Source organism: Takifugu rubripes, chromosome 22 (assembly GCF_901000725.2).
Source record: "Takifugu rubripes chromosome 22, fTakRub1.2, whole genome shotgun sequence".
In the NCBI taxonomy this organism is placed as follows: Eukaryota; Metazoa; Chordata; class Actinopteri; order Tetraodontiformes; family Tetraodontidae; genus Takifugu; species Takifugu rubripes.
Genome location: NC_042306.1, coordinates 9,976,537 through 10,000,594, shown reverse-complemented (window position 1 = coordinate 10,000,594; position 24,058 = coordinate 9,976,537). Strand labels below are relative to the sequence as shown.

General features: G+C 44.5%; 5 protein-coding genes across 12 annotated transcripts; 2 read left to right on the top strand and 3 right to left on the bottom strand.

The window, feature by feature from the left end:
• The first annotated feature begins 211 nt into the window (after positions 1-211).
• Positions 212-6,248, top strand: capn10 (calpain 10). Of its 4 annotated transcripts, none has more exons than XM_029831138.1 (13): positions 212-527; positions 625-730; positions 803-886; positions 993-1,331; positions 1,892-2,093; positions 2,215-2,346; positions 2,427-2,623; positions 2,738-3,178; positions 3,264-3,430; positions 3,510-3,766; positions 3,841-4,043; positions 4,293-4,507; positions 4,765-4,907. In XM_029831138.1, exons 5-12 carry the CDS (start codon positions 1,950-1,952, stop codon positions 4,468-4,470), a joined length of 1,719 nt encoding a protein of 572 aa, XP_029686998.1. In that variant the 5' UTR covers positions 212-527; positions 625-730; positions 803-886; positions 993-1,331; positions 1,892-1,949; the 3' UTR covers positions 4,471-4,507; positions 4,765-4,907. The 4 variants fall into 4 exon arrangements, with proteins under 4 accessions (XP_029686998.1, XP_029686997.1, XP_029686995.1 ...); XM_029831137.1 differs by lacking the exons at positions 212-527; positions 625-730; positions 803-886 and adding exons at positions 5,024-5,069; positions 5,277-6,248 and having other exon boundaries at positions 1,248-1,331; positions 2,738-2,967; positions 3,037-3,178; positions 4,252-4,507; positions 4,765-4,949; XM_029831135.1 differs by lacking the exons at positions 212-527; positions 625-730; positions 803-886 and adding exons at positions 5,024-5,069; positions 5,277-6,248 and having other exon boundaries at positions 1,248-1,331; positions 4,252-4,507; positions 4,765-4,949.
• A 78-nt stretch (positions 6,249-6,326) lies between these two features.
• On the top strand, positions 6,327-9,666 carry eif4e2 (eukaryotic translation initiation factor 4E family member 2). Of its 4 annotated transcripts, none has more exons than XM_029831140.1 (8): positions 6,327-6,463; positions 7,356-7,467; positions 7,594-7,728; positions 7,843-7,947; positions 8,033-8,185; positions 8,257-8,397; positions 8,492-8,568; positions 9,206-9,666. In XM_029831140.1, the coding sequence occupies exons 1-7, from the start codon at positions 6,444-6,446 to the stop codon at positions 8,525-8,527; spliced, it is 702 nt and encodes a 233-aa protein (XP_029687000.1). In that variant the 5' UTR covers positions 6,327-6,443; the 3' UTR covers positions 8,528-8,568; positions 9,206-9,666. The 4 variants fall into 4 exon arrangements, with proteins under 4 accessions (XP_029687000.1, XP_029686999.1, XP_003975624.1 ...); XM_029831139.1 differs by having other exon boundaries at positions 6,328-6,463; positions 8,257-8,393; XM_003975575.3 differs by having other exon boundaries at positions 6,328-6,463; positions 8,257-8,393; positions 8,643-9,666.
• On the bottom strand, positions 9,659-12,292 carry LOC101071395 (phospholipid scramblase family member 5). Its single transcript, XM_003975611.3, has 8 exons — positions 12,254-12,292; positions 11,716-12,037; positions 11,571-11,648; positions 11,265-11,457; positions 10,545-10,656; positions 10,378-10,477; positions 9,894-9,952; positions 9,659-9,813 (listed from the first exon to the last, which is right to left on the bottom strand). The coding sequence occupies exons 1-8, from the start codon at positions 12,254-12,256 to the stop codon at positions 9,787-9,789; spliced, it is 894 nt and encodes a 297-aa protein (XP_003975660.2). The 5' UTR covers positions 12,257-12,292; the 3' UTR covers positions 9,659-9,786.
• A 330-nt stretch (positions 12,293-12,622) lies between these two features.
• Positions 12,623-16,585, bottom strand: chrng (cholinergic receptor, nicotinic, gamma). The gene is made up of 12 exons (XM_011616431.2): positions 16,434-16,585; positions 15,659-15,795; positions 15,519-15,563; positions 15,306-15,430; positions 15,033-15,188; positions 14,486-14,583; positions 14,172-14,372; positions 13,976-14,090; positions 13,787-13,901; positions 13,407-13,671; positions 13,202-13,335; positions 12,623-13,131 (listed from the first exon to the last, which is right to left on the bottom strand). The coding sequence occupies exons 1-12, from the start codon at positions 16,543-16,545 to the stop codon at positions 12,949-12,951; spliced, it is 1,686 nt and encodes a 561-aa protein (XP_011614733.2). The 5' UTR covers positions 16,546-16,585; the 3' UTR covers positions 12,623-12,948.
• A 1,312-nt stretch (positions 16,586-17,897) lies between these two features.
• On the bottom strand, positions 17,898-23,603 carry prss56 (serine protease 56). 2 transcript variants are annotated; one of them, XM_029831662.1, is made up of 14 exons: positions 23,305-23,603; positions 21,804-21,962; positions 21,449-21,703; positions 21,157-21,346; positions 20,976-21,084; positions 20,708-20,864; positions 20,486-20,628; positions 20,222-20,381; positions 19,959-20,147; positions 19,676-19,867; positions 19,362-19,567; positions 18,737-19,262; positions 18,522-18,628; positions 17,898-18,427 (listed from the first exon to the last, which is right to left on the bottom strand). In XM_029831662.1, the coding sequence occupies exons 1-14, from the start codon at positions 23,402-23,404 to the stop codon at positions 18,254-18,256; spliced, it is 2,667 nt and encodes an 888-aa protein (XP_029687522.1). In that variant the 5' UTR covers positions 23,405-23,603; the 3' UTR covers positions 17,898-18,253. The 2 variants fall into 2 exon arrangements, with proteins under 2 accessions (XP_029687522.1, XP_029687523.1); XM_029831663.1 differs by having other exon boundaries at positions 20,976-21,081.
• Positions 23,604-24,058: the final 455 nt, after the last annotated feature.

The window sequence follows — 24,058 nt, the reverse complement described above, 5'->3', positions numbered from 1 at the left end:
TTTGTTCAACAGTTAGTGAGTTGTTACTAAGTCAATGTGCTGAGAGGGGTTGATACTTTTTCCAAATGTTCCAGAAAAATAAAACCTTTAAAACACCAGCGCTTGAAGAATGATCACAAATAAATGATCACAGATTCAGATTGTAGTGTCATAAAATGTTTATTGTCCTTTTGCTTTGCGTAATGGATAAAATTGAAAATTTTGCACTGTCAGCCACTTTTTGCCCCCCCTTCTTTCTTTCTGCCCACACATTAGGGGCTTTTGTCTCGCACTCGCATAGGTGCAATCACACTTCCTCCTTGACCCAAAAACATTTCAGTATTGGGTTTTCCAGCCACCTCCCTGACTTTGGGTATATTCCAGCGCCGGTTCAGCCAGTATTTAAACAGCACCATTGGCAGGAGCAGCACAGATCTTGGCAACTGATCCAGTCTAAAATTCCTGAAGAGAAGTTGCATGTATGATGATGGGGAAGCTCATGCTGTGTGTGTCCGTTCTGGTCCTGCTGCTGGCGCTGACTGAGAGCAGTAAGTATGGCATCCACATTTATTTGTGATTACTACAAATAATAATATTATTCTAATATTCTTGAGAACAATAGCTGATGATATTCTCTATATTTAGGTTACTTCTGCTGCACCCAGTACCATGAAAACCCAGTGTCAGTGGAAATACTGAAATTCTACATGATCCAGGAGGACACGGGTTACTGCAACATCAGGGCAGTCATGTAAGGGAGCAAAATAAAGAAGTTTGAGAAAATTAAGGGGCGAAAAAATAAACAGCTGTTGTGAATTTTCAGTTTCAAGACAAAAATAAATCGGAAGCCGCTCTGTGCCAACCCTGAAAGTAGTTGGGTGAAGGATGCCATGGAGACTGTACCACAGTGAGTTTATAATTTCATTAAAAAAAAACAATACACCACTCTCATCAATGATGAGAATCAAACTATCGGCCTAATCTGTTATTCTTTCTTTCTTCTCTCACTGCAGAAAACAAAGGAAAGCATAAAGAACTCAAATAACAATTTAATGTACACTTATTGCTTTGAAGCAAGGAAATGGCATATTTTTTTACTTTTTTTACTAATAAATATTTTTGTGTTTTAATAAAAATGTTGCTGTGTGATTCCTCTTGTATCATCATGTGATAATAAGGTCTATAATAAGGCAAATAGATACAAAAACTTTTTAAGTTGTTTTATCTTTAACAAAAAAGGTCGTGAAGGAAAAAATTAAATTTAAAGTGTAATGTACAGTACCAACAGCAGGTGGCGGAGGTCTTCAACAGGAAGGATTCACTGATGCTGGACGTGAACCGGAAGAAACTATGTAATAATTATTATTATTTTAAATCCTCCACAAGACTATATGAGTACATGCCTTCAGTTTATTGATTCAGTTATGATTCGTATTACTTAGGGTGCATTAAAATGTTGTGATTCTTGTAATAGTTCTAAGACCAAGATGAAATGAAGGGAGAGATGATACAAGTCAAAATTGCGAGCTAGTTTAGGCTAACGGTTAGCCTTAGTGCAGTCGCGAAAGCTGCAAAGGAAAGGATGACTAAGTCTTGAAAAGGTGAGAGACAATCACGAACAGAGACATTAACATCTTGCTCTGTTGCTAAATAATCCTTTAGACCAGTTAATATGCGTTCGTATACCCACACAGTCAAATGCAATAACATTGTTTACGGTTATATATAATAATTAATTTAAAAGATAAGAGGTTATATAGTTTGATTCAAGTAAAACCCAAATAGCCATTTAAACACTAGAAAAATCAGCGACATTATGGTTTCAATTTCACAGTATTTCACCTCCCTTTACACCTGTGTTGCTATCTACACAGCAACTGAAATAAACCATCGTCCGTTCTTTTGTTTTTAGGAGTGCAGGTGAAAGCAGCTCCAGCAGGTATAATCCAAACTGAAAATAATCAGGAGAGATGAAAGAACAGGTCAGGGTGGAATGGGAAGGTCAGGCTTTGTTTGAGGACCCGGACTTTCCCTCTGACGACACTTCTGTACTCTGTGACGGGTCCACACCCCTTGGCAGGCTGGTGGGAACTCTCACCTGGTTACGCCCACAGGTACACACGCACAATGGGGAATTATAAACCTTATCTTTGTGAGGCCTCAACTTCCAGTTTTGAAAAACTGCGGCCAGAAAACAGGTCTGATTGCATCGTAATTGTTATTTTGCACCTCCAGGAGATCTGTCAGTCACCAGCTCTCTTCCCAGGAGACATCAACTTAGCTCACCCAAAACAAGGCTTATTGGGAGACTGCTGGTTTCTCTGTGCTTGTTCCTTCTTGGTCAGAAACAAGAACCTTCTGAACAAGGTAGCGCAATAAGCATTAGACTGTCCTTTTGCAAACGAGCATCGCTGATGTTATATTTGTCTCCTAATGACTCTTTGAAGGTGATGCCTCCAGACCAGCCTCAGTGGGGTGACAGCAGGTACAGAGGCTCCTTTCAGTTTTGTTTTTGGCAGCAGGGGCACTGGAAAGAGGTGACCATAGATGACCGACTTCCCTGTGTTAAACACAGCCTGTGTTTCTCACAATGTCAGTCTCCCACTATCTTTTGGGTTGCCCTGTTGGAGAAAGCCTATGCCAAGTTAGTGGCCTATGGAGCATTTTCTTTTGGCTTTGACCTGTTAAGTCAATCATTTTTTACTATTATTCTCTATTGCATTCTAAATTAAATGAACCTGTTTTCTCTTAATCTCAGACTTCATGGCTCATATGAGCAACTGTGGGCTGGACAGGTGTCTGAAGCTTTGGTGGATGTTACTGGTGGCCTGGCAGAGCGCTGGAGCCTGGGTGACTCTGGGTCAGAGTTAGAGCAGAGACCAGAGCAGGACAGTTATCAGTTCAGAAGGAGAGGGCTGGACCTGAACCGTTTGTCCTCACTGAAAGACCAGTGCGCCCTCAGCTGCTCCACGCACAGGGGCGCTGGAGGTCAGGAAGAGCTGTCCTGTGGGTGTCCGCTGTTCTGCTCCCACCTGAAGATCTCTCTGATCTCTCTAGGTGCTGCTGAGCTGGGCCAGTACCATGCCATGACTGTCATGGAATGGCAGGATGTGACAACAGTGACGGGAAGCAGAGTGCTGCTGCTGAGAATCAGAAACCCCTGGGGGAGATGTTGTTGGGGAGGAGCCTGGAAACAAGGGTAGGCGCCTGTTTTAGGTTCTGCTAATAATATCTACTGTATAATTATATGTAGATGGACTTAGAATCGTTTCTCTATTTCATAGTGGTGTAGGTTGGGAATCCATCAACCACTCCTCTGCTGTGGAGCTACAGTCCAGGCAGGCCGATGGCGAGTTCTGGTTGGACGAGACTGAATTCATGTCGCAGTTTGATGATGTCACCGTGGGTTACCCCAGCAGTGATGAGGGACACCTAAAAAGCATCTATACAGGTGAGTGTGTATTTGGTCAGTGGTTGATGCTGGTTGCAACTCCTGAATCTGATGGCTGCTCTGATTGCTATTCCAACAGGAAACTTACTAACGCACAGACACCAGTTGGTTGGCTGGTGGACAAATGGACACTCCGCGGGTGGCAGTCGGAACAGCAGCAGCTACGGCAGCAACCCGAAGTTCTGGCTGAAAGTGTGCGACAGCGGAGAAGTTGTGGTGTCTTTGTTTCAACATAGAAAATGTAGGAATGCGGAGAAACCCTCACAGATGCCATTTGAGGACAGGAAGAAGCCAAAGCATCAGCGGTACCAGGCCATAGCTCTACACATGTGGCAGGTTTGGGCTTGCATTTGTATGCTAAGAAACATGTGCTTCTTTACATTTTTCTATTCACACTTTTCTGTTTGCAGGTGGAGAAAAAGCGCTTTAATCTCAGCCGGTTGTTGAACAAACCACCTTGTGCTTCTACCCAATGTCATGCTTACGAGAGGGAGGTGATCCTTGGAGGGGAGCTCGAGCCGGGATATTACCTGGTAATCCCCAGCACCTACCAACCGGGAGCTGAGGCCCGCTTCCTCATCAGGGTCTTTTCCTCATGTCCAACATCGCTCAGGTAAAAATCTAATCATAAACAATACAAACCAGCACATTATATTTTTGTTTCCGAATCTAAAATCAGAGGCTTAATATGTTTCTTCCACGTCTCAAAACACAAAAGATTAAATGTTTTATCCCGACTGCAGCGAAGAATGACACACAAGTGTTGTATTGTTGATCCTGAAATAGTGGTGACATTAAGGAATTCCCGGTTCCCTCCTCAGCGCACTAAAACTCCCCGCACCTTCGCTACCGCTGCCAACAGATGGCGAGTGGGAGACCACTTACTTCCAGGGCTCGTGGGTGGAGGGAAGGACGGCCGGAGGAAGCAGGAACTTCCTGTCTCACTGGCAGAATCCCCGCTTCCCTATCACAGTGTGCGACAAGTCAACGGCAACCTCAGGAACTGTTGTGAGGATCAACCTTCACCAAAGGCGACCTGATACAGATCTACACCCCATCGGCTTCCACATTTATAAGGTCAGGCACACCCCCCGGGTGGGGGGGATACCAGTTCTGTGTACTTCTCCATTATCGAGGTGTGTCTGACGGGTCCTGGGGGTTAATGCAGGACTGATACTTGATTATTTTCTGGTATTTTTTTTCTTTAGCATCAATTCTTTGAGGCAAATAATTACCGGTACACATGATATCGTCATTTGATATAAGCTGTTGTTACACACTTATTGATCTGGAAAGCATACTGTTCTGATAAATCCACTTGACTGCATGTCCAGGTCCAAAGTGAAAAGTCAGTTCTCAGAGACCAGGACGTCGTAGCCAGTTGTGTCCCTCACTGCTACACCCAGGAGGTCAGCCTGGCCCTTCGACTTCCTCCTGGATCGTACACCATTGTGCCATCCACGTATCAACCTGGCTGCGCCGCAGACTTCACCCTCAGCGTGGCTCTCAGGATACACAGGTCCGCTCCGTTCCTTTGCCTTTGTCTGTTGTGTTACAACTGTTGGACTAATAACAGATAATGGGCTGTTTCAGAAAAGTGGTGAAAAGCCAGGAAAGACTGGGGCGAACCATCCAGGAGGTCAGTTTACCGAACAGTGTGACATTATCTAGCCCTGTAACACTTGCATGTAGTTATCAGACACTTTGCTTTTCCAGCTAATTAGCTCTGGTGCTTAATTGTCAGGTTTTTTGGTATCTGCTGAGGAAGTCAGTTGTTTTTCTGTTCTTTGTGGGACCTGCCATGGCACGTCAATGTTTATTAATCTCTGTGTCTTCCGTGTTGCAGATTTCTCACATTTCCGTGATGCAGAGCAAGACCGTGGCTGCTCCGCTGATGTCGGTTCACCTCCCCGTGCCTCCTGGGGTGTGATGAAAGAACCAGCTCTCCCGTCCACCCGCACCGTGGAGCTTGTGTATGCGTATTCATGAGGACCACCAGTTGTTGTGAAGGCCAGTGGGGAGTTTATGTGGGAATGGGCGTCGGGAATCCCACAAACCCCTTTATCCCGAACCGCTGAGGCTCAGGGCTGATGGGCAGACACACACTCGTCGGTGATTAGGACATCAGAGGTTGTCGGTGGGCTGGGCTGCTAATGAAGTATGACGGGAGTGACCGGTGTAAACAAACAGCCACCATTGAAGAGGGCCGCCACTGCTCCAGCTCATTCACTCACTAGTGTGCCTGCCGGTCCCGAACAAAGGGCCCTCTCATGAAGGCCCTGACAGAGGCACAGGATGCATGGGCTGAAGGGATGGTCTCGCCATAGACGTAGCTCACCACACCGTGCTATATCATACTTTGTCATACCGTGCCAGAATTATCCTTCCCTTCTAGAGCTGCTCATCATCCTGACTTAGCACTAAAATCGAGGCCTAAAGAATTCCACTTGGGTCTTGACTGTGTCCTCATCAGAAACTCCCTTTTTGTGCCTCCCTAACTGGGTCCAGAGCTCTGCTTGGACCTGAACAGTGACGGTTTGAAGCTGCCGCGAGAACAGTTGACAAATGGTTGGAGGAGATGAAACGAGGAGCGCCGCACATCAGAGGGGGCCAGTTCATGCCAAGCAGCAGCCGGTGCTTTTTATGTCCAGGCTGCGTCTGCATGGCTGCCTGCTCCAATGGCTGGCTTCCTGATCATATATCTGAGCCATTTTTAACACAGCCTTTTACAAAGTTACCCTCAGAACAGGACTGGGGATACTATGCTGTCTATTTATTATGTTTCTATGAGAATTAAAAAATAAAGTTGTTGATCTAGTCGAGGGTTTTTTTGTGTTTGTTTTTCGCATAAATTAAATAGGGTATACATATTAAATTTAAAAAAAATAACTCTCACTTTCGTTATCATGCCCCATCCAACCCGGCGTGCGCGTACACTCACCGTGCGCGCCGCCGTTCCTGCGGAATTCAGGAGGCTGTGTTTGGACTCCTAAAGACTCTCACCTAGAAAATAATGAACAACAAATTTGACGCGTGAGTAAAAGTTTCTGTGGTATATATGATAATGACTGGAGTCCCCGACCTGGCTGTTAATTCTCCGGGGTCCGAGACCTTCAGGTTAATGAAAGCTGTTGCGTGTCCAGAGAGGTGTGTCAAGGTTTGTGGAATAGTTCTGCATGTAATTCGTGCACAAAAATGATAAAGAGGGCGAAGACCCCGCACACAAGTTAGATTAAACTCAAATGAAGCAACAGTAGAAATGAAATAGTGCATAAATTGCAGGAAACGTGTTCTTAGCTAGTTTTAGCTTAGCACAAGGTGTGCAGGCCGCAAAGCCTCGGTGTGGTCGTGGTTGAAAGGCGGGGAAAGGTGTTCGCAGTACTGAATCAAACTGGTCTCATGGCCCGGTGGAAGCAGGCGCAGACAGCTAGATGTTGAGGGTTCGGGTTTTTAAATGGACGTGTGTGTTGCAGACATTCGTATGTATGGTCTCCTTGCAGCTATAAACACCCAACGGACGTTAATTCTCCTTAAACAGTGCAAATAGTCCAGTTCAACCAGTATGTTAATAACAAGCCTCTCCTTTCTGTAATGTTTTCTGTGGGTTGAGGACTGTTCCATTCAATTCAATTCAACTTTATTTATAAAGCGTATAGGTGTTTTATTTATAAGTGTTTTAAGTATTAGCGTATATTAGTTTTTCAGGGTGATAAACAATAAAAATGAATGAAAACTTATTTAAGGTGGCTGTTTTATATCACCATATTTATATATGTTATGGCTATTAAAGAGGTTTGGGTTTTTTAATACAAGTAATTGATAGCAGGCTAATGTGTTTTTAGTGAACATTTTGTGGCAATTAAAATAATGGAAAACTTTTATTTTAATGACACGGATGATTTTGTTTTGATTCCCCATTCTCTAGTCTAAAAGATGATGACAGTGGAGATCATGACCAAGACCAAGGCTCACCGAAAGACGGTGAGAAGGAAAAAACTGAAGATGAGGAAAAGGAACAGAATGTCTCTAAGAAAAAGGTCGGAGCATATGTTTACATTGAAGGCAAATGTTTTTATACCAGATTTTGTGGTTTTGTTTGACACATGATGGGATGATGCCAAGCTGGTAAAGTATAGGCTAAGTGACACTTTTGTCCTCTGCAGATGGTGGTTCCAGGGGCAGGGGAGCACCCACTTCAGTACAATTACACCTTTTGGTACTCCAGACGTACCCCGGGAAGACCAGCCAGCACGCAGAGTTATGAACAGAATATAAAGCAGATTGGCAGTTTTGCCTCGGTAAAGTGATTTCCCTGAAACATGGTGTAGAAATAATTATCCAAAAATGGAGCAAATCCATGAAAACACGGCCATATTTGTTCATCCTCAAATATTTGATTTTCTGTCCATTAGGTGGAGCAGTTCTGGCGTTTCTATAGTCACATGATTCGGCCAGGTGACCTGACGGGACACAGTGACTTCCACCTTTTCAAAGAGGGTATTAAACCTATGTGGGAGGTGGGTGGGTTTTTTTTGTTTGAATTTGAACATGTTAAGATAGGACTTTTACACCTGTCTTTTAAAAAAACGCTGCATTGTTTAGGACGATGCCAATAAGATGGGTGGAAAATGGATCATACGTTTGAGGAAGGGCTTAGCCTCCCGGTGCTGGGAGAATCTGATCCTGGCAATGCTTGGGGAGCAGTTCATGGTCGGCGAGGAGATCTGTGGGGCCGTGGTATCTGTACGCTTCCAGGTAAGTAACCAGCAAGCAGTCGTGCTTAATTTCAAGTCGCTCCAACCTCTGACGTGGCTTCATATCTCCAGGAGGACATCATCTCCATCTGGAACAAAACCGCCAGCGATCAGGCCACAACTGCGCGCATCAGAGACACTCTGCGCAGGGTCCTCAACCTCCCCCCCAACACCATCATGGAGTATAAAACTCATACAGACAGCATTAAGTATGTATGTCTCTTCTTTCTTATTTTATCTTGAGTTGTTTGTTTTGGAAGACCCAGTCGAAATGTACTATAAAACTGAGGTTTTACACTCTTTGTAGAGCCTGGGAAGACTTCCACGGCCTGGTGAATGCTAGCGGAGGACGTTAGCCATTACCATGGAGAACCTCCTGCACAGGTGAGGACTGTTGCTAGAACCATTAATAAGTGTTTTTTCCTGATTTGCTTGGCTAATGGTGTGTGTGTCTGTAGGATGCAGGATCGTGTGTGTATATTTTTTGTACTGAGGGACGTCCATAACGGATACCTCCATGTGGATTGGCAACGTGTAATCAGAAGACGGGAACAGAAGCAGGGAGATCATTCCTTCTTTGTATTAAAAAAGGGAAATGAACTGAGGAGCCTGAACTCTGAACTAAGCCGAAGAGAGAAACAAGCGTCGTCTCCAATCAAACAGAAAGCCTCCACCCCCACAAACGCCTTTTTACTGCAAGTTTTAACAACTTGCCACCAGAGGGAGGCCATGTGGCTTGTATTTGCCGATCTCTTTGTTAGCTGTAAAACAAAGTGTACTTTACAAAAGGCAACAAAACCAGTTTGTCAAAGTTCAAATTTTATTGCTCACCATGACATCAGACACGATTCTGCACAGATGAATTTGTTAATCTCATTTACTTGGACTCAAACAGGGTTAGATCTTATATTACAGTTGCTGTATTTTAACGACAACTCCTCTGGCCATTTAAAAGTATAATATTATTGTTTACCATATATTTGTAAATACAGTCCACTTTGATTCCTCATCTTTGACCTAGAAGGTGAATCCTAAATGGATGAGGGACCATCTTTCGCTGGGCAGAAGGTTGGATAACCGGCGTCTTCAGACTGAGTTTCCGAGCTGCCTAAATCACTGTGCCTGGCCTGGAGCCTGACCCGAACCAGTTCTCCCTCTGCTCATTTTGGGCTTTGCTTTAATGTCATCAGTAACGATGCGCAGATCATTTTCGGAAACACTGATCTTTTCAATTTTTGCAGTAAGAAATGACACTGGCCCCAGACTCAGGGTCTGTTGCAGTTTTAAGCAAATTCCTCTGAAGGATGTTTTTTTTTTTTTTTTTTTTTAAATATTTTATAATTTGTTGGAGAAAATGTATGAATGCTGCCCATGTTTGGTGGTGTGAAAAGTGATACAGGTGTGTGACAAAAGTGACGAAACACTTGGCTTCACACCTGATGGTTTATAGCAATAAATGTCAAATATGCATATGCTGCTAAAGCCGGATTTATCTCATTTAATTTCAATAAATGTCAAAGCTTCATTTTACAGAGCGGCAAAGATCAACAGGAGTAAATTACTACATACTGAATGTCAGCTAATAAATAGTTCCTTCCTCCATCAGCTCATTTCAAAGAACATATGATTCTGCAGAGGGAAAAGGATCAAACACTAAAGGTGTCCCAGAACTGTTAAGCATGGAAGATAATGGAATTTCACCAACTTACCAACAAGAAAGTGGCTGCCAATAGAAGCAGTTTAGTGTTAGAGTCCAAACATAGTGGCACTAAAACAGATACAGGTCAGAAACACAACAATGTATTGTTTACCTCTTTATGTCAGTATAACCGGCATAAATTCAATCGTTAAGTCCGATGTTGAGACAGTGTGAAAAAGTTCCTTAAAAGGATGTTTCTACAGGAGCCCAGAGGGGGAAAAATGTTTAAAGATAAATCAATATTACAGGTCAGTTATAATTCATCACTTTTTCTGTCGAGCATTTAAAACCATCTAACCACTGGACTGTAGATTTTTGTATCCTGACAACCACCGTAGTTCATCTGATACTTTTAAGAAGGTTAAGAATGGGTAAAAAATCCTTGCAGTCTGTATTTTCACCACTAGAGCAGTTTAATCCTGTTTTGACTGTTTAAACCTCGACAGCCAGAAAGATGCATGGAACCACTTCATCTGGTTTTACCACAGACCTACCATCCAAGCCGAAATATTCATGATCCATGTTCTGTTCTTCATTAAAGCCAGGCCATTTCTTCCACACCGTTCCCACTTCCTCACCAATGTTGGAGACTATCTGTTGGGTAATTAAAGAGTAATTATGTCGAGTTTGTAGAAACGCTTTTATCCCGCTGCATCAATACCTTGAACTGCTGATTTGAGAAGCAGCGACATGGACAACAGGAGCCCTGGATCCGGACAGATGACGATCCATCAGCATCGCACACTTCCAGGAGAGGGGTGAACATGCTCCACCTGAACCACAAACACAAAGATTAAACTTTTTATTTTCACATAATGATGCAACAAGTGGGCTGTTAGATCCTCTCACGCTGTTGCAGCTCACCCTTGATGCTTGGTTGACCACATTTTCAGCTGTCATGATTCTGCAGTACCAAAATCATTGTTTGCTTGGTGTCGGAGGAGTTCAATCCGGGGCGAGCTTTATTCTAGCATAACTGAGAATATTTATACCCAGAAGACCCTTGATTCCCAAAACCTCTGCCAGGTCAGTCTTAATTGGGTGCAACTTGAGAGTTGCTCATGGAGAACTTGCCACAAAAATTTTGCCACACAAAAGCAACCCAGCTCATCCCACAGACCCATATATCCTGTGTGAATACGGAAGTACTCTGAGACATCAGGGCTATCATTGTCCACCACCCTCCCCCATCAGCTGATGTTCGCTTTAAGAAACCAACATTCTAAACTTGTCTCTTCAAGGAACCTCAACTAATGCCAACAGCTGTGCAGAAACCATTTACACCTCAAACGGGCTATATGCTGGAGCACATACTGACTTTATACATTTGGGTGAAGCACCTCCCAATCTGAGATAAAGTCACAGGATAAAACTGGCATACCTCTGGCTCACAGTGCCAATGAGATGTTTTTGAGGTGTGTAGACACCCATTTCCATCAGGCAGCAACCCAGGCAGCAGGCATCCACCCTCAGGGGCCTTTCAAAATTAAAGATCTGACGACCCTGGCAGTCGAATCCCTGCAAGGAGCAGGCACGAGCTGGACCGCAGCACTGGAGACATATGCATGAGGTCTCTGACAGGAAAAAGATCAAAGTAGGAATTAAAACAGTGAAAATTTGATGTTCACTTTTTTAGTGAAACTAATATTTTCAGTAAAAATCTATATCGCTCAGCACTAATAAATACCTTCTACGGCCACAAAAAACTGTGGTCTGCTTCCTCCTGTGGCAATGCTGTAGATCCTCCGGGGAACACACTGTGGTCCTATACTAACAAATTTCATGTTTTAAACTGTAAAAATTGACTAATAGTCAAAGAATCTCTGACCCACCTTGCACCTCAGGTCTGGCAGTGATCTCAAATTTATCAACTGTTTGCAGCTTGGACAGGAAGTGTGTTCCTGCTGCAGGCCAGCGGTTCTCCACCTGTGAGCCATTTGTTGTCCCCGGTGGAGCCAGACTTGACCTTGCCTCGTATTCCCAGTCAGGAGGAGGTGTTTGGTGGGATGAGGCGAGCCCAGGTGAGGGAAGCTGACACTGACATGTCGGCCCACAGCGGTTCCTGAAGGCTCTAAAGATGGCCTGGATGTGTTTCTCTCGCTCCAAGCGATCAAAGGGGACTGGTTGACTGGTGACTGTAGACATGGTTCCAATCTGGAAACAAAGCCAGCCGTCAAAAGGATTTTAGGTGTGAAGGGGAAGATGGAAGTCTGGGAAATGCATGCATTTGTGGCTAAAAATAGTGGTAATGGTGGTAGAAACTAAGTTCTTTTGGATTCACTGGCACATCTCTAGCCCCAGTTTAAATTTCTTTTTTAAAAATTGTATAGAATCGAGTCAACAGCAAAGAGTGAAAAGTGTCTCACTCACCATTCGGGGTGCACCTCCTGGTAACTGCACTCTGTGGGGAAGACCAGGCTAACATTCCTGTCATGATTAAGAGGTGGCAAAGCCCCACCCATTACCAATATTTAATCCACATGTGACTCCCACTATGGTCTTTTAGTTTCTTCTCACCCTCCCCAAAGTCGTTTCTATATCAACCAGCCGGATCTGGCCTTTGTTGCCCCAGCAAAGTGCCGCTCAGCCGTTTAATTAAAGTCCTGCTTCCACAGTAACAAAGGGGGGTTAAGAAAGATTTGATTCGCACACACAAATGTGCAGCAGCAGTTGTATTTTGAATAAAATAGGATAGTGAGCTTTAATAAAGGAAAGTTTGAAGAAGCATCAAAACAAAAATCATGAGAAGGTGGTGCCATGAAGTCATGGTCACTGTTTATTGAAGTCATTAAATGTCAACAGTAACAACTCTTTTTATAGAAAGAAAACATTCCCAACCTCATACTCAGTCACAGCTGACATCTTTACACACTATCACGGATCAAACACCTGTGCTGTGAATCACCTGTAGGGTCTACAGGACCCCAATAGCAATTGAAAATACACCTGTAACTGTATCTTCTTCATCATCTCTGAGCCTGGTTGCCAGTGGAAAGTTTGCTCCCAAGCACCGTCAGATTTGCAGCTTTTTGCTTGAAAAGTTAATTCAGGGATTTTGTCCTGCTTCACCCCAGGACATTTATCGGTGGCAGATATGTCTTGGCATCCCTGGGGAAAGGCGCGGAGGGAGGCTGGTTGAAATGCCCCATCAGGAAGACCCCGATTGTGCCGATAAAAAACACAGATGCCATGACGATAAAGCAGGCCCTGTCAATCACCCGGGCAACCAGGAACCACTCTTCATTCTCCTGAATAATGGAGAGATTCCCAGTCATGCATTTTAAATATCGGATGAAAAAATAGGACGGTGGGCCTTACGTTTTGGAAGTTGCTCTGTTGCCTCGCAGTCTCAGCAATATGTTTGCAGGAGGCCACGCACTTCTTCACCTCTGGAGAGGCCTTTGCCAGGCTGATACCGAGCTGCTCGGGTGTTCCTCCATCCAGTCCGTCATCTGTGTGCAAATGTCGACGCATTTACAGTTGTGCTCACACTTGACAGATGCAAGCCTGCGCAAACACTCACGCAGTTTCTCCAGTACTGATTTCATCAGCCCGTTTCTCTCTTTAAGTCTGGAAAACATGAGTTCAGACCGAGCCGTCTTCATCGCGTATTCCTCCGCCTTGGTGATGAGCGTCATGGAGCTACGGCGCCTGCAGGGAACCAGGAAGATGCCATTTCCATCTGTGGCCAGAGGTTCCCTGTTTCTAATCTCAGGAGTGCTGTCATTATTTGGTGTCCAGGGCCGCATCTGCATCTTCAGCAAGCGGGGCAGGATATTTAAGAGAACCTAGAAGTTGACACTAGAAGGTCAGAGGTTTATCCAGTGGAAAACAGCTCCATGCTGACTTCCTGGTCAGAGGACATTACATTTAGAGAAGTGTTTGGTTGATCGGCAGTCTCACCTTTCGAACTGCGTCTGTCATTATGTGAGTGCTGGGGGTCCTCAAGGACACATTGAGGACTATCACACAGTTCATCACGACCATCGTGGTCACTGACATCACAAACATTAAATACCTGAAATGCAAAAGATTTTTTTTCCCCCATCAGACGTTTTGGCTGTAAATCCAGGAGTGATTGCCCAAACTTACTTGGCAATAAGAGGCACTGCCTTAGAGGTCTCAGGAACCTTCTTAGCTATGAGGAACAGGAAAACAGTCTGGCCCAAGAGGGTGGCTACGGACATGGTGCACTTCTGGCCACCCGCTGCAGAATGAAAAGCAAACTGGGATGATAGCAAACAATCATACAGTATTTATTTATCAAGATCCTAGAAGGGAGGGAGACCTTTGGCAGGCAAGTAGTAGACCAGGAGGCAGAGGGAGGAGAAGAGCACACAGGGAGCAATGATGTTGATGATGTAGAAGAGGGGCTTTCTCTGGATGATGAGGAAGAAGATCACCTCCTGGTACTCTCGATCATCCTTAGTGTATTGACTGTTGATCACCTTCTTAGCAGGCCTGTGTTTGATCGCCCACTCCCCATTTTCTATCAGTATAAGAAGATGGCCAAATTCATTTTTAAATGCAGGAAGATGAAAGAATAGTCAAGAAACTGTTGTTATTCTTCAGAGACACTTGAAGCCAATAATGTTGCATTACCAGTAAAAGCCTCTGGGTCAATATCTACCCACTCCAGCGTGTGGTTATCCTCCACTTTCAAAACCATGTCAATCTCATTGGCACTGTAGGTCTGTGAGCTGAAAACAGTAAGAGGATAGCTGAAAATCATTTTAGTTTTTAGACACTGAATTTGAATAAAACATTAAGGGGGATCAAGGATAGAATAGAGAGGGTTAAAACCAAACTCTGTGGTGACAACCATTCATTTTCTGTTACCACAGATACTATGCAGGGTGTCAGGGAGGCTGGAGACTGTCCCAGCTGGGCAAGGTGACAAATCATCACAGGCCTGATGTATAGTGACAAACAATTGCTTGTGGGCAATTCAGAGTGACAAATTAATCAAACCGCGATGTGTTTGACCCACATTATCGGTGAGGAAACACCACGCGGGCCTTAAAGGTCCCATCACCGCTCATCAACACTGTAATTATCAGCAAAAGACAATAATGAAATTATACCATCTCACAGTTGCTCCTCACGTGGCAGGGATTATCGCAAACGGAGGACGGCAAAAATCACTAACCGGAAGACCATGGTGCAGTTCTGCCAGTCAAAGGGAAAGTAGTTGACGGTGATGGGGCAAGCGCTGCGGTAAATGGCAGGAGGCAGCCAGTAAACACATCCGTCAGGAGACACCAGAGCATTGCAGTAGAGGGCAACCTCAAACTGTCCGTCCACACTGTTGTGGGTGAGATCAAGATGAGTCGTTCTCACGTGGTTGTCTTTATCAACCCAATATGTATTAAATTAACACAGTGGCTATAAAACCTGTTGTGCCATCTGTTGTTATGCTCACTTGTTCTCCAGTATAATATCCGGCAGCCAGAGGATCTTGGAGGGGATCCTTAAAGGTTTGGTGATGTTCCCGTAGAGAGTGGACCTGGGCGGCTGGTCCCACCTGAGCCTGTAGTCACACCATTGCTACATGCAGAAACACTTTGGGTTTGACACAAGATCTGTTCAGTCGATATGAACAGTAAAAAAACAGAGTCCGGTGATGTTTCACTACCAGTTCTATCCATACGCTTGTTGTCAGGGCCTCCTCCTTTTCATTCTGAAGGACGGATATTTTAAAAACAACAGCGCCAACCATCAGTTGTGGATCAGCTGTCATGTTAAAATTAAACCACTTGATTGTATTTCACTTACCAGGGAGATGAGGTTGGTGAGCGTCAACTTGATGTCCACCTGAGTGATGTCACCGCTCTTTTCTGTGGGACGAACATTCTTGTTGTAGCCCTTCATTAAATCCTTGAAAAGCTCCCCTTCGAGGTTGACGGCTGAGGCTAAATAAATGGGATGAACGGCACAATTTGTAACATTGTTCTGTTGTATGCCTTCTAACTGAAGTCTTGTCTCCGACGTGAAGGCCCTCACACTCCTCGCTGTTGATGATGGTGATGACGGGATTTACTGGTTTATGTCTGGGTTGTTTTTTCCTTGAAGATCCAGTCAGGGAGGAAAAATGTTAAAGCCACCAGGAAGTTACAAACCTGGGACTGTTTCCCTTTTACGAAGTGAAGAAGCCTTTCGGATAAAAGCTTAAACATCTTCATTTTATCCACATCAAACTTAATTACTGTAATTAAAATGTATTAAATTACCATCATATGAAAGGAAGAATAACATATTAACATACTAGTAAAGTACATCAAAATAACCATTAAGTAAAATACTCAGAGTAAATTACATTCAGTCGTGAGATACGGATTTGATTGGGTAGGCGCTTAGGTTGTCATGGTGTTGGCAATTTCAACTATTTTATCAGCGCAAACGTGTAAAAACGCTGTAAAACATTTAACCATGTCATAAAAGATAAAAAGCATATATGTCGTATAATAAATCCTGAATTATAAATTACCTAGAAAATACATATAACACTATATTTAGACTCCTACATCGAGTATTTACCAACATTTCCTACCTGCCGCAGAAATCATAAACACCCTGATGAAGAGTGACAGAGAAAGCGGACATCCAGAATCCATTAGACTGTCTACAGCACTGCTCTGAGACAATGCTAATCTGACACACATGGGCGCTACTGGATGCAGTCACAGGCACCGTGTGTGTGTGTGTGTGTGTGTGTGTGTGTGTGTGTGTGTGTGTGTGTGTGTGTGTGTGTTTCCCAGCAAAAGTCTGGGCCCACACCAATAGGAAGGCTGATATTTGCAGGAATGGTGGGTGGGGGGTTGATGGGGGAGTTGATGATTGTTAGGGTTAAATTCATGTGTTTATTTCCAGTACTGCATAGCCAGCTGTCACAACACAGACAGACACACATACGCATTTCTGCAACTTTAATTGTAGGGGCTTTATATCAACACTCATTCATTGTCTATTCTGTATATTCTCTGTAAAATTCAAACCTTATCCACATTATATTTATTCCTAATCTCAGTCTAAATTCTACTCTGCTTCTAAACATTCCGGTTTAAAATGGAAGATTAAAATTGTGGTAAATGACTGAAAGTGTTGGGACCCTATACATAAAACAGCCACATTTCACACACACACAAACGCACACACACACACACACACATGTGTATGCACACACACACCCATACACCCATCCACACACACACAACTTGATGGTTGTAGTCAGGCTGCCCTCCAGTGTTACACTCCAACATTAAAACACACACTGTATTTTAAATCTGTTGGGTGCACCTGGCTGTTGTCATTCAGAGAGCTGCATGAACAGATCTCTAACAAGCACAGTACTCGAAGCAGCTGCTAAATGTGTCTTGAACAACAAAGCTTGTGTGTGTGGGCATCACAAAAATATTTCTACACATAGAAACAGAAGCCATAGAAAGTAGCAAATAGGTTGCAGGAGAAGTGTGTGTTTACCCAGCTGTTGCATTAATGTCCCTGTATGTCACTTGAACTTAGTTTTTTAGATTCTTTGGACTCATTCAGCCTAACACTGGCCTGGACATCGTGAGCAGGTCAGCAGTCAGTATGTTTAATATTTAAGAGCGAGTCTTCCTCCAGCAACAACTGTTTCTCCTCGCAATGTTGTGACTCGCGTCGGACATAAAAAAGGTCAGGCTACTAGTGCGGTGTCTCGTCCCAGAAATTAGCAGCGAATAAAGCGAGAGGTGGGAGGTGCTGTTACTGGAGCACAGCTGCTACATTGACAGTAAAGCCTCTCAGGGTCAGAGGATCGAGGTCAGTCTGGGGTCTCATAGAAATCACTTAACACTGAGAACCTTTCTGGACCTTTCTGGAGTGCCTCTGTGCCAGTAAGCAGACTGGAAACCGGTTGCAAAATGCTACAGGATTAGCAACCTTGCGCAGCAGCTAATTTAAATGTCTCGAAATTCAGTTTGGTCGTACAGGACCACAATCTGAAAAAAAGAAAATTCCAAACCTTTTCATAGATGGGGATTTTATTCACATACATTTGTTTTTGTTTTACAAAAATACAAATAATTTGCTCCATATAAATAAATATGTCAAAAAGAATGTAACAATATGTATAATATATACAGTCCGTGAGCTTCACAAGAGGTTCAACCTTTGCAAAACACAATACAAATAATTTATGATTTTGTACGGATTCATAAGTTAGACAAGGCTGTGTCTCCACCCACATCCAAAAACATATCCTGGATATGATGAGTGGTTGATACTTAGACTGGTCCATTCTTGGTTGGTGTACTCAGGAAAACAAAATGTTCTCACAGCATTGTTGTTTATGCCAGTGTGCATTTTGCCTCAGCTGCTGGTTTGTTCCAGCTAAGTTTTTAGTCCCTCCAATGCCAAAGCGATGATTCTTGGCACGCTACGGTAGAATGAATCATTTTCCAAACCTACAAGACTGTAGAAGGTCAAAGGTCTCCCGCCGACTACAGCTCTGACCCGTGCTTGGTAGAGTCCGTGATCATTCTTTGAACTTAAATCAACTAAGACCTAAAAAACATAAGAAACACAAAGACATTTGTTACTTTCAAAGCGAGAAAGAACTTTTTCAACATCACCGTGTTTGTTTTGGATGCTAATTTACCTCCTGGAAGTTCATGCGTAAGTTCTTGCCTGGGATGTTTAAGACCCATCTGTATGAGTTTCGAACCTGGCTGACTTGCTGTGAGGTCTCTTTCACTCCAGGACAAACTGCAGGACCAAAGACAAATGTTCATCTGAGAAACAATTTGCCGTGAGCAGATCATGTTGCAAAAAGATTTCTCTTGAACATTTCTGAAACGTGGGTGCGGTGCCTACTTCTTCCACTGCTCCCTGATGTCTGCCTCTTACGGAGAAGACTCCTGTGTTTTCTGTGGAGATTTAAAGTATGTCCAGCTTTTATGTCAACAGCCGGCGATTGTGTTTGAGCGCCCTCTGTGACAGCTGCCGTCTGCAGCGCAGGCAGTAAATCTAAGGCTCCTAATTCCATTCCATCACCGTGCTTAAGGAAAGAAGAGTCTTCAGAGGTGGGGCTCCTTTCAAAAGTATCCCCTTCTGTCACAAGCTCACCCTGGGTCCTTAAATTCTTTTCATTCGTCAGAGCTGTTGAGAGAGACCAAGGCTTTTGGGATTCCCAGTTAGTTGAGGAAGAGCTGCTGTAGAATGGTGCCCCTGTGGGAGAAACTGGAACTCTGGGATTGTTGGGAAGCTCTTGTTCATCCTGGACTTCTTTGGTGTCCAAGTGCAGGACATGGGGAGCAGCTCTGGAGTTTAATTTAGAGCGCAATGCAGAGATAACGTTCTGAAACTCCCCCTGCAGCTGAGGTACTGAAGACTCTTCTGACTGGAGATGACATGCAGAGATAAACGGAAAAGTTCCAGTTAAGGTTTCAGTTCAACTTCACAAAGTGACACAGTTTGAACGTTCATCACGAGAGCCCACCTGCAAGAAAAGCTTCTCCTCTTGTCTTGCTGGATTTGAGATGTCCGTGGATGTGTTTAGTTTGTCAAGGTCATCAGAAATTGTTGTCAGATATTCCACCCACTCATCCAATGATGGTCCCACCTCTCTGAACATAGGGAGGTCCAGAGAGGAGGCAGGCTCTGCTGGCACCACAGCTCCGTCTAGCTCTGCAAGTAACAGAACCCCTGGCACACCAGAGTAAACAACACAGATTATTACAGATGCTACTTAAATCGGAATTGTCAATAAATCTTGCTTTTGTTAAGAGATTAAGGTGTTTCGAGATTATGTACCATCAATCTGTGTGAGACTTTGTCTCAGGCCCAAATCCCGCTTCTCTCTGGTGTGAGTGAAAGACACGCTGTAGATATGCTCCACCAGCTGAGGCAGCGTCTGAGTGAAGAAGGTCAGGTCAACCTTGTCCCTGATGTAGTCCTCAGCCCTCTGGAGCAAGTCCAACAGGGTCTGCAGGAAGGAGCGCAATTCTGGACAGCAGAGAGAGCAAAGCCACGGGTCAGAAACTCCTGAGCAATGTCCTGAATCCATCACGCTGCACTTTAGAGTAAGGCAACTTACGACATTTTTTGAAGCGGGTGAGGCACTTGTCCTCGGCCATTTGGCTGCAAGCACTGGTGGACTGACCGGGGGGGCAGGTCAGTCTATAGAAGTGGCATAGTGAGCTAAACTCTGACCTCTGTTCTTCCTCTGTCATGTCTGTTGTTTTAAGAAGTTCTGTACATGTTGGCTCTCTGCTTCCGAGAGATTCTAAAGAAAAGATAAGTGGCGTCAATATTTAGAAACATTTAGGATTGAGGATCGTGATGTTGCTGGAGGTTTACTTCGTATCTCTTCCTGAATCCAGTCTGAGAAAGCAGACACGCGTGTGTAGACTCCCGGTTTACCCTTTTCTCCACAGCCATCTCCCCAGGAGGTAATGCCATGGAGCTGGAAGCGACCTGAAATTCTGTCCTGGTAAATCAGGGGGCCTCCAGAATCTCCCTGAATATCATTTTAAAAATTCAATAAATCATCAGTTTCTTAAAAAAACAAATTGTCCAATTGTGTTAATGAATTAACTGAAGACACAGCACTGTAGTCCAGACCTGACACGAGTCGATCCCTCCAGAGAGATATCCAGCACAGAGCATCGTGTTTGTGACCAGGTCTTTGCCGAGGGTGCTCTTACAGGTGCTCTGTGGCAGCAGGGGTAGCTTAGCTTCCATCACCACATCGGCAGATGGGCCATCTGAATACATACAACAGAGATACACCATCAATGATGGTTCACTAATGAGCGCTGTACCTCTATTTTACCTCCTACTCACCCTCATAGAGAGAGCCCCAGCCTGCCACCAGGCATGGACTTCCAGTGGGGGGCTCCATGCCAGTGGGAAGACAAACCGGTGTGATGCGGTTGGACAATACCACTGGTGATGTCAGCTCCACGAGGGCTATATCGTTGTTAAATGTCTTTGGGTTGAACTGTAGAAATTGGGGATAGTTTTCTTACAATGGCATGAATGGTGAGGCCTCATAATACAGCATATTTTTCTCTACAAATCATGTAGTCTAATAAATGTTTTAGAAAGATACCTTAGGATGAGGGATGATGCGATTCACTTTAAGGAGCTGCTCATCGGGGTCAGTCTTGGTGATGTCAAAATCTCCCACCACAGCAGTCCAGTAGCTCTCACTACGGCTGCTGCAGAGGTCAGAGAGGGTCAGCCTCGGCTAGAAAATGTATATCTGATGAAAACAAGGGATGCACACATACCCGGCAAAACAATGAGCCGCTGTCACAACCCAGGAACTGTCCACCAGGACCCCTCCACACATCAGTCCACCATCTAACTGCAGGTTGACCAGCCAGGGCCAGCTGCCTGGAGGGGCAGGAGAGCCACCCACGATTCGAGAGCGAGGCTGTGTGACGTTCTGCGCCATAGACAATCTCTGGCCACACACTGCTGCTGGGAAAAAAGAGACTACCTTAATAAGAGAATTACAACACCGATGCTTCTCCAGTGATGATAATCTGGATACATCTACAAGTAATTCTTCCTCCTCACCCTGTACGTGTGTTTGCGTGGCGGGTTCCAGGTTCTGCATCGTGTTAAGCAGGCTGCACTGAAGCACGCGGGCGCTGCAGCTCTCACCCATGATCCGAATGCAGCTCTCCTTGTCCTGCTCGCCAGGTGGGCAGCGGTGCTGATAGTACGCACAGGCCTGGCTGAGAGTCCAACTTCTCTCAGCTTCATCTTGAAGCTTCTGCGCTTTAGTGATGATGTCACAGCTGGGTTCTGTTAGGCCACTGGAAAGAGGTGCTGTGGAATGAGGAAGTATGGCTGTTATGGTGACACTATTATATACACATATCTCATTGGTGATGTAATTTCATCAACTTAAAAACAACATTTTACATACAGCAGGGACCAGTCAGTTGTCCACAGTCCTGAAACAAACATGGTACGCAGCCCCGACAGCCGGCTTCAGCTCGACTTCTGTCAGATGATGCATGCTCAAGAGCAGATAGAGCACCAGACATGGCTGCCTCTAGAACCACAGTACCGCGATCAGACAGTGCTGCAGACAACAACAGCAGGAAATAGAGTGATGTTAGATAAACAGGGCAAAAAAACAAGATTAGAAGATTCAGGAAGCAGAGAAAAGCAAATCAGTGCCTTAATATAGAATATTTTGTCCGTAAGGTTGCTTTTCATACAACAAAACTATGTCACAATGACTCCAAAGCTCAAAATATAATTTTGAGTAGTTATAGGGTTTTGGTGGATTGTGCAGATGGACTGAAATTTACCAGAATTATCAGATTTTTCATAGAAACATCAAGATAATCAGGTGATAAGGAGGCTATCTACTGTGGGAACACTGAGAAGACACATGTTTGTTTGAGTATTGTTTAGCATGAACTGGTTCTGGTGTGTGTGTTTGTGCGCACGTGTGCACGTGTGTGTGTGTGTGTGTGTGCGTGTGTGTGTTAGATTTGAGTGTGAGTGTGAAGCCCCCCCAACCACCACCACCACCTTTTCTCATGCTGCTCTTTGAGCTCATTGGCAGCACGTTAGAAAAGCTAGATCACGCTCAGCGCACTTGTGAAGCCTCGGCAGATACACATCAATCAGACCGACAGCCCGCTTGCCCCCCTTATGTGGCGCACTACATCACAGGAAAGGCCACTGACAACAACAATGCCGATTGAAGTCTTAATTAGAAGGCCAGGGCCGAACTGGCAGGGCTAACGGGCAAGAACAGGCCGTAGGGGCATGTGGCTGGCAGTCCCAGGGTGACTGGGACCCCTGGTCTCTTGTTCTAGACACTTCAAACACACACTGTCATCACCAGCTAGTTGTATGAATGCTGTGCTGTGCTCAGAAATTCAACTAGCAACAGCTACACGTCTCTCACTGCTCTCATCTGAAGAGGTTCATCTCTGATATGCAAATCAAAGAGCTGATAATTGAAATGTGATAAAGTTTCTCTTTTGTTTCTCTTCCTAGTTATTTGGTACTGAAGAAAACTAGTATGCTGTATTACTGTGTTTACACAGAACAGAAACAGAAAAAAATGTATCTATAGGAAGCATATCCTCAAAAGAACTGTAGAACTCAGTCAAATACTGAGGTAATGGGAGCAAGAAAACATGAAGAAACCTTGAGAAGCCAATGGCTCTTATCCATCTGCTCGAGGTCACCCTTTAACTCTAAAGACCGGCACACACGCATGTACATGCATGAAAATATTTCCTAAACTTAAAAAAAAATACTCTTGTCATCACTAACATCATGGAGAAATAGGATAGAAGGCGAAATGTCTTCATAGAGAAGAAACACAGTCCAGTTGACAGAGAAAACTACCTTGGATCATGGAGAAATGAAAAAAAAGTCCAAGAAAAGAAAAATTTAAATACCTTTAAGTGCACTTTGGGGCATCCGGTAGACCTCTCGGCCCGTTGGGGCTCCCAACAAACAATCGAGTATCACAAACAGCAATGATATCAAGAGCAGCATGGTGTCAGAACATCAGAGCTCCACTCCACGATGACAGCAAGCAAACCAGAGGAAAGCACGTGGAAGGAGTGAAGCCTCCAGAGGATGAGGATTTTGTCAGTGGTCCCTTTGGGAACCTGGTGTTTAGTTGCTTTCTGCAATTGCCAGTAGTCTCCCTCCTCCTGACTCTTTGGGCTCCCTTCCACTCTATGGTGCAGGGCATCTGTCTCTCAGTTTACTTGGGGGAACAATAGGTGCCTGGAGTTGTCCCTCGTATATATAGAGTCCCTGAGGGAACACTAGTAAGAGGTGGGGTGGGGAGGCAGGAACGAGAGGGAGGAGGGAGAAATGCTCCCATGGCCAATACACAAACAGATGAATTCATTAAGACTATGACAGCAAATCGGGTGCAACTTGCCAAGGCTGGACATCACAAAGAGGTTTGGTTCTATGAAAGGAGACAGAGGGAGGGAGAGAGAGAGATGCTGATAGGGAGGGGGTCATATGGGAAGGGGGGGATGATTGGCTGGGAAGCAGGAAAGGGGGTGTTATTTGAATGAATTAATGTGAGAGGAAGAGGGAGAAAGTTCCACGAATAAGGATATCCGCTGATGTAACAGCAGGGGAGAGCGGGACCTCGACAGGCACCCGAAAAGAGTGACAAGACCAACTGAA

What these genes read in the sequence shown, in the direction of transcription:
- LOC101071395 (XM_003975611.3), bottom strand. An exon ending in TCTCAAATCAGCAGTTCAAG is followed by an intron (nt 10,478 to 10,544) that starts GTATTGATGCAG and finishes ATTACCCAACAG; the next exon opens with ATAGTCTCCAACATTGGTGA. An exon ending in TGGCAGCCACTTTCTTGTTG is followed by an intron (nt 9,814 to 9,893) that starts GTAAGTTGGTGA and finishes TTCCCTCTGCAG; the next exon opens with AATCATATGTTCTTTGAAAT.
- prss56 (XM_029831662.1), bottom strand. Translation starts at nt 23,404, where the DNA reads ATGCTGCTCTTGATATCATTGCTGTTTGTGATACTCGATTGTTTGTTG. An exon ending in CACGCAAACACACGTACAGG is followed by an intron (nt 21,347 to 21,448) that starts GTGAGGAGGAAG and finishes TTTTCCCAGCAG; the next exon opens with CAGTGTGTGGCCAGAGATTG. An exon ending in GCATCATCCCTCATCCTAAG is followed by an intron (nt 20,865 to 20,975) that starts GTATCTTTCTAA and finishes CAATTTCTACAG; the next exon opens with TTCAACCCAAAGACATTTAA.
- chrng (XM_011616431.2), bottom strand. Translation starts at nt 16,545, where the DNA reads ATGTGTGTCAGATTAGCATTGTCTCAGAGCAGTGCTGTAGACAGTCTA. An exon ending in TGACCCAGAGGCTTTTACTG is followed by an intron (nt 14,373 to 14,485) that starts GTAATGCAACAT and finishes TTATACTGATAG; the next exon opens with AAAATGGGGAGTGGGCGATC. An exon ending in AACAGAGCAACTTCCAAAAC is followed by an intron (nt 13,132 to 13,201) that starts GTAAGGCCCACC and finishes TCCATTATTCAG; the next exon opens with GAGAATGAAGAGTGGTTCCT.
- eif4e2 (XM_029831139.1), top strand. Translation starts at nt 6,444, where the DNA reads ATGAACAACAAATTTGACGC. An exon ending in AGATTGGCAGTTTTGCCTCG is followed by an intron (nt 7,729 to 7,842) that starts GTAAAGTGATTT and finishes TCTGTCCATTAG; the next exon opens with GTGGAGCAGTTCTGGCGTTT. An exon ending in TGGTATCTGTACGCTTCCAG is followed by an intron (nt 8,186 to 8,256) that starts GTAAGTAACCAG and finishes TCATATCTCCAG; the next exon opens with GAGGACATCATCTCCATCTG.
- capn10 (XM_029831135.1), top strand. Translation starts at nt 1,950, where the DNA reads ATGAAAGAACAGGTCAGGGTGGAATGGGAAGGTCAGGCTTTGTTTGAG. An exon ending in GGAGGAGCCTGGAAACAAGG is followed by an intron (nt 3,179 to 3,263) that starts GTAGGCGCCTGT and finishes TCTATTTCATAG; the next exon opens with TGGTGTAGGTTGGGAATCCA. An exon ending in CCTAAAAAGCATCTATACAG is followed by an intron (nt 3,431 to 3,509) that starts GTGAGTGTGTAT and finishes CTATTCCAACAG; the next exon opens with GAAACTTACTAACGCACAGA.